This window comes from Pangasianodon hypophthalmus, chromosome 5 (assembly GCF_027358585.1).
Source record: "Pangasianodon hypophthalmus isolate fPanHyp1 chromosome 5, fPanHyp1.pri, whole genome shotgun sequence".
Lineage (NCBI taxonomy): Eukaryota > Metazoa > Chordata > Actinopteri > Siluriformes > Pangasiidae > Pangasianodon > Pangasianodon hypophthalmus.
In genome coordinates this window covers 4,855,429-4,863,102 of record NC_069714.1, presented here as the reverse complement: position 1 = coordinate 4,863,102, position 7,674 = coordinate 4,855,429, and the positions used below count along the sequence as shown (strand labels likewise).

Here is a 7,674-nt window from a genome sequence, read left to right as displayed (position 1 = left end):
CTGCTGATACGCCGTACAAGTGCAGAGAAATAGTTGGTTGTGTGCACAGAAAAGATGCTGGATGCTTTTTCGTCAAGCAATCCTGAGCTGACGTTTCACATTTTCTCTCTGTGTCTGCGTGGGTTTTGTTTGGGTTCTCCAGTTTCCTCCCACTGTTCAAAAATATGTCAGTGGGTGGATTGAATTGCCCCTTGGTGTCAGTTTGCGTGTGCATAGTGCTCTGCCATAGACTGCTGTCCCATCCGGGGTGTCTCCCAACCCATAGCCAGTGTTCCTGGGAGGCTGCGGATCAACATAAACCAGAAGAAAGTGTTTACTGAAGATGTATGAATGAATAAATTAATGTCACTATATTGGAAAAAAGTAGTCTTGACATGTTTTTTTAGTCAAAGGTTGCTTCTGATTTAGAGATAGGACCTTCAGTGTTACAAGAGATATTACAAGAGATTTTCATTATTCACTATTCCAATCATTATTACAAATCATTTCCATTGCTTAAATGCACATGGAATGTTTTTTGGTTTTCCCTTTGGTCTGGATGAACTCATATTATAATTAGGTAATTTTATGAAATCTATTTTTTTGTGTTACTCCTGTAACAATCACAGTATAAAAACAATATACATGGACCACTGCACTGGATCTGTTTCATGAATACATCCGAATTGGGAAAACAATGTGATCTCTGTGATTTCTGTTTTTGTTCTTGGCAGAGATCACGTTTTTTTCCCCATTCTTATGTTTGATGTGAACATTAACTGAAGCTTTTGGCCTGTAGCTGCTTGATTTTAAGCATTGTGCTGCTGCCACATGATTGGCTGGTTAGATAACTGCATAAATGAGCAGGGGTACAGGTGTTCCTATTAAAGTGGACAGTGAGTATATATTGAAATCCACAATTTAAGTGAAAATAATTATTCACTAGTTTAGTTTCTTTTATGATCTGATCCAAAATTATTGTTCACTATCAGTTCACTATCAAGTGTACTGTGTATATTTAATCAGTTATTATATTTTATTCCAGGTGTGTCACATAATATTGTAATAAGATTCCAGGAGTGAGTGTTCTTAAGAAAAAAAGAGATCTTCCTGTTTCTGAAATAATTCTTACTATTATGACACATTACTCATAGATATGTCCAACATAACCCAATCCACAGCCTGAGGCAGGGTGACGGTAAAGTCTTACTGTGGTCCTTCTCATCCTGATCACTGAGTCATCTGGAACTTCCGAGAAAAAAAAGGTTTGGTTGTAGAGTTACAGGCCTTGAGCTGCCACAACATGCCCACTAGATGTCATTCACAATCTTTCAAAAGACATTCATTAATAATAAACATTAATCATCCATTAATCATTGCCTCTGTGTAGCAATACAGGCTGTCTAGAATATAATCATTTAAAGTAGGTGTGATCTGAGACATGCTTTCTTTTTCTATAATATTCTGTGAAACCTGTATGTTTTTAAGACTTGTATTCTCAACTTACATTCCATGCCTTTCCTATTAGTTTCACTGAACAATTCAGAGTAGTCACCTTTAGAGTTCTTATAGCTTCTTATCACCCTACAACACATGTCTTTGGACCGAGGGAGGAAACCAGAGTACCCGGAAGAAACCCCCGAGGAACATGGGGAGAACATGCAAGCTCTGCGCACACAGTGCAGAGGCACCCCGAACTGATAGCAATAATATTTACGCAGTGAAGATAACACCATTTGTATTTGTACAGTGAAGATGTTCCGTCATTCATTTTACTCTTACTAAGATATTTAGATCTTAATATAATTGGCAACAAAAGGTGGGTTAAAATTCAACACCTTTTTTGAGATTTGTGGATAATAAAGTGGATATTAAATTCTACACACCTCTGTTAAAATTGCAGTATTTAAAAAAAAAGAAACTAAGATCCTGTCAGATCTTTCCCCACCTTTAATTACAGCCAATAAAATTCAATAAAAAACAAAGAAAAAGAAACATTTTAGGGGAAAAGAAAAAGAAAAAACTTGCAATAACCTGGTTGCATAAGCGTGCATGCCCCTTAACTAATACTTCGTTAAAGTACCTTTGCTTGCAATACAGCACTCAGTCTTTTTGGGTGAGAATCTACTAACTTGATTTGGCAATTTTATTCCACCCTTCCTTACAAAAATACTCCATATCTAACAAATTGCGAAGGGATCTCCTGTGCACAGCCCTCTTCAAGTCATTCCACAGGTTTTCAATAGGATTTAGATCTGGACTCTCACTGGCCATTCCAAAACATTGATATTCTTCTTCTGAAGCTGTTCCTTTGATGGCTTGGACTTTTGCTTTGAGTCATTATCGTGATGGAAGGTGAAATTCAGTATTACTTCATCTTCAACTGTCTAACAGTTGAGAATCTATCTGTGATTCCCTCTATCTTGACTAGATTCCCAGTCCCAACTGAAGAGAAGCAGCCCATAGCATGATGCCACCACCACCATGCTTTACCATTGGTATGGTGTTCTTTGAGAGATAAGATGTCTCGCTTCTGTTTCAAACATACTGTATCTTTTAGAATTATGTCCCAAAAGTATTATTTGGGACTTATCTGACCACAACACATTTTGACACATTGTTTGTGGTGATTTAGGCAGGCTTGGATGTTTTTTTCTTTTTTTTCATGACAAAGTTCTTCTGTCTAGATACACTACCCCATAGCCCAGATAAGTGAAGAAAATGAGATCTTGCTGTCACATGCTGGGAGTGATCAGGAGTTGCCAAATACTCCTGCAGCTCCTTTAATGCCGCCGTAGGTCTCTCAGCAGCCTCCCTGATGAGTATTCTTGTCCTTTTGTCTATTTTTGAGGGACGTCCTGTTCTTGGTAATGTGGTCCCCCATTTTCTCTGCTTGTTGCTGATGGCTTTCACACTGTTCCATGGTATGTCTATTGTTCTGGAAATGTTTTTGTACCCCTCTCCTGTATTCAATATCTTTCAACAATGAGAGCCTGTTCATGCTTTAAGCTCTTTGTGAACCATAGCTTCAGCACTTGGATAAAACCAAGAAGACTTTACATTTATAGCATTTGGCAGTGAACTATATTTATCTCATTTTACATAACTGAGCAGTTAAGGGCCTTGCTCAAGGGCCAAGCAGTGGTAGGTTGGTAGTGCCGGGATTTGAACGCATGATCTCGTGATCAGTAGAACAACATTTTAACCACTAAGCTACCATTAAAGATGTCAAGAAAATCCTTCAGAAACAGCAGATCTTTATTTGGGGTTAATCAGAATTACTTCTTTGATAACAGGTGTATGATAATTACTTTTGAACATGAGATGTGTGACTGAGAATGTGATTGGTTAATTCTGAGCACAGTCACATGACCCACTATAAAAGACTGTGCACACTTGTTCATCCAGGTTATAGTTTTTTTTTTCTTTGTCTTTTTTTCTAAAATGTTTCTATTTGTTTTTATCTTGAATTTTATTGGTTGCTATAATCACATTAAAGGTGGATAAATACATGACATGATTTATCTTGGTTTCATTTTCTTTTCATACAAGAAAAGGTGCAATTTTAACAGGGGTGTGCAGACTTTCTATATCCATTGTATATTTAACATCGTAACACAATGGCCATTATGGAGATTTTCTTGACTTGATATTTCAGATTCAACCACAACTGTTGAGAAAGACCATTTCTGTGATACATCGTCTAGCTACTCAAAAGATAAAGCACTTCCTGTTTCAGTCTTTTAAAGGTGCTTTGCTTGCATGTTTGTTTCCTGTGTGAAATTGGCTGCCACAACACTGCTGACCTTACTTATAACAACAGGAAGGTACATGAACTTTCTGTTTCTTTTTTTTTGTCCCTTGCTACACCTGATGCTTCATTTGGCAGCATCTGAAATGAGCAAGCGGTCTCAAAAATGATGTTAGTTCTTCTGCTTTTCCTAGAAAAGGGTAAGTCATGCCATATACAGATCATTCAACATTACATTTTAAGCATGTTATAGTACTGTAATGGCTATTTGTATTTAGTTGCAGGTGATCATACGCTCACTGGACCTAACGAAGTGAAGCAATGTGCAGGCAGATCCATTCACATTGTCTGTCGCTATCATCCGTTTTACCGGGACAATGTCAAATACTGGTGCAAAGGCTACTATTTTAATTACTGCACGGTTCTCTTACGGACGGGTCAGTCTCAGCCTTTCTATGCACCTCTGCAGATAAGTGATGATAAACGAGGTGGGTTTTTCACCATCCACATGAAGAATGTTAAAACAGCGGATAGTGGATGGTACTGGTGTGCGATTGAAAGAGTCAGTCGTCACGTAAGCAAAGCCATGCAGTTAATCATATCTGCAGGTAAGCTGACTTTCCTCTGATTAAGTATAATGTAGTGGAGACAGAATTGATGAGTCCATCTTCCAGATCTGTTTTTATCTCATCAGTTATCAGGAAGTAATGCAATTTTGACAAATTCTTTCATGGAAAATGATTTTAAAAGATTGTTTGAGAAATATGTTTCAAATGTTTGTTTTTGTTTCCTGAAAGCAATGATTTATGACAGGAGTGCACTAACAGTCAATTTCAAGTTTTAACAGTTAACCTAAAGTTTTAAGCCATTATTATTATTATTATTATTATTATTACTATTAGTATTAGTATCTCAGGCATGTCATTGAGTCATGATTTATTTATTTTTTTTTTCCAGTTTTCCTCGGTAACTATAGATAATTATGTATGAGAGTGAAAAATGTAAGTCTGTACTCCCAAAACATCCTGGAAACTTTGTGTACTAATTTGCACAATCTCTATATTTATTGTACAGTAACTGCCAGGATTACACATTGATTAATATTCTGTTTTGAGTAGAAATGATTTCTCTTAAAAAAAAGCCATCTTAATAAAATATAACGTGTCACCATATTAAAAAAACATAATTTTTTTTTTTCACAGAACAATGATTTCAGGTCAAATGAGTTTTGTTTCCATTTTAAATATTATTCTTTAATTACAAAAATATTAGCTGAGTAATTTATTAAACTTTAATTAAATATTAAATAAAAATGTTTATTGGTCATCAGAAAAGTAAATGTACACCAGTACTACATTATCACTATAAGATTACACATTATAAATATAAAAAGTCAAATTTTAGTGACTACTTTATGAAAATGTCTTCACACCCTAATGACAGAGTTGTCAGATCATCTAGCAGGATTACGTTAATTTGACATACTAAATATTCATATTCTAGTCAGCATGGTGGATGTCAGAAAACAACCTTGTATCAGCCAATAGCTGTCTGTTGACTCAGATGTTAAGTCAATCTGATATCAGAATTAATAAACTCAGTCTATATGGCTGCCATGTTGGAATAAGCCTTTATAAATGTTTATGTAGATTTTATAGATCAGTTGCAATGAAATACTTTTCCGGTGTCATGTAACCTTCTGAACATTATCATTAAGTGTAACCACAAGATCTTAATTATGTTGGCTTGATAGATCCAACATTCTGTTCTTCATAATCTGCTTCTTCTATTTGCAAATTTGTAACGTTTTCATGGGTCGCAATTTTTTTTTGCGTAGAACCACAAAATTCAGCAGAGATGTAGATCCTGTTCGGGAACGGGGTCCTTGTACTTGGAATTACGGTTGCCACGTAGCAATGCTCCAAAGTTGTTTTTTTCCCCATAAGGTTAATTTTCACTGGTTCTACCATCTCATGATTTGAGGCCGTGTTAATTCACATATACTGGAGGCAGTTAAAACTGCATTGCTCTGCCTACAAACACCTTAACCTCTCCCTGGAACATGCTAGCAACCATCTGAGATTGCATAGCAGCTGCTTAGCTACGATCTAGAAACCACCTGGGATTGCAGAGCAACCACCTAGGAAACCCATACTCTACTAACAACTTGAAATAATATAGCATTCACCTAACAACATCATAGCAACCACCTGGCATTACCTACAACTGCCTAGCAGCCACCTAGCAACAACTAGAAATACTATAGCCACCACCTAGCACCCCCTTATTAACCACATAAACTATCAACCACATACCAATTTCTTCATGATTATACCTTGTAACATTTTAACATTTAAACATAATGTTATAACATTTTTTTAACATTAAAAAAATTAACATTATAGGCTTTTTTGCAGAATCTGTCAAGCCAGCAATAAAGTTTGTGAAATAACTTTGTCTTGTGGTGTTTGGCGTGAGAGCTTGAAATTTCCATTCTTAAATGGAACAATTATTTTTTTTCCACAGAAGAAGCGCAGCATTGCTCTGTGCCTGAGCCACCACAAAACGTCAGAGAGGCGACTACTCAACCACTGACAACGACCACCTTAACAACTTTCAGGACGACCACAGTAACTTCACACACGACACTGAACGCCACAGATTTCACAGAAATAAAGCATGAAACCCAAGCATTGCCCAAGTATGTCAAACATGATGCTGTAATTTTGGAAATGCCATTCAAAGCCTGAGTAAATTTTAACTCTTATCATTCTCATGTTCTGTTTTTCAGACAGATTAATATCACTGAGTCGTTTGCTCCCAAAATATGGAGCATCACACGGTGGATCCTCTTCGGAGGAATGTGTCTCTACCTCACCTGTTTTATAACATGCTTTGAAATTTGGTTAAGAAGACAGTAAATGAGAGACACTAAGCTTTTACACTGTACATTTCTTTTATTTCATGACAGACATTTGGATGCTTCCGTGGGTTAAAAAGCTCAATGGTAAAAACTAGGCCAAAGAAGCACTACCAAAGCCAGCTATCAAGAACTGTTTAGAATTGACCAGATATTAATAACTGATTTTATAATTGTTATAAGACTCCTATAAATTCTTATATTGTTCTTCATTAATTTATGTATAAAGATTGTGTTTTTATTGAAAGAACATACATAACACATATTTCATATTTCATATAATCTATTCTTAGATTTTAAGCACAAACTGAAAAAAAAAAAGTTATTGATCAGTGATAAAACAGTTCTTGGTAGTGGATTTTTGTTTTCAGACCTCTACTGTAAGGGTGTGATGAGCCACGCCAAATATTTATACAAAATAGTGACTGAATTTTAGGAAGAATTCTTGGACACTCATGTAATAAGTGCCCAAAAAATTATTTTTCCCCTTTTCAAGTAAATGATTTCAAGTAGAAGAAACATTTTCAGATACAACAAAGTTGCATTTCCACACCCATTACCTATGATTTGAGAGAAACACATACGCTTCAGGCTTACACAGTACATTACATTAATTCTCAAAATTAGCAGTGCATACAATACACATTCACATTAACATGCAATATAACAATCATTTAATGTACTGAAATGTTTTGAATACTGAATAGATTTGAATAGAAGTGAATCACTATGACAACATTTACTTGCTTAAATGTTCAAACTGTTTGGCTGTTAAATAAATGTATTTTTATCAGTCATAACTGTTTGTGTAGTTTCATAGAAAGATGCAACATACATTGCCTTGTGAAGAAAATATTATTTTCGTGAAGTGATATTGAAGGAATATTCATATTTCTGTTGAAATTTAGAATTTCTGTAAATATATTTTTTTAAATGGTGCAAAAAAAAAAAGCCTCACCTTATCATCCACTGACTGCATGTCACACTGAATAAACAATAATGCTCATCAGCAAGGCTGAATGTA

The 7,674-nt window shown here is 35.5% G+C and overlaps 1 protein-coding gene across 1 annotated transcript; it reads left to right on the top strand.

Annotated features, from left to right (window-relative positions):
• The first annotated feature begins 3,744 nt into the window (after positions 1–3,744).
• On the top strand, positions 3,745–7,432 carry LOC113535176 (CMRF35-like molecule 1). Its single transcript, XM_053233960.1, has 4 exons — positions 3,745–3,930; positions 4,009–4,338; positions 6,257–6,431; positions 6,522–7,432. Exons 1-4 carry the CDS (start codon positions 3,897–3,899, stop codon positions 6,649–6,651), a joined length of 669 nt encoding a protein of 222 aa, XP_053089935.1. The 5' UTR covers positions 3,745–3,896; the 3' UTR covers positions 6,652–7,432.
• The last annotated feature ends 242 nt before the right edge of the window (positions 7,433–7,674 follow it).

Coding starts and splice junctions, on each gene's coding strand:
- LOC113535176 (XM_053233960.1), top strand. CDS start 3,897: ATGATGTTAGTTCTTCTGCTTTTCCTAGAAAAGG. Junction 3,931..4,008: donor TCTGCTTTTCCTAGAAAAGG/GTAAGTCATGCC, acceptor ATTTGTATTTAG/TTGCAGGTGATCATACGCTC. Junction 4,339..6,256: donor GCAGTTAATCATATCTGCAG/GTAAGCTGACTT, acceptor TTTTTTCCACAG/AAGAAGCGCAGCATTGCTCT.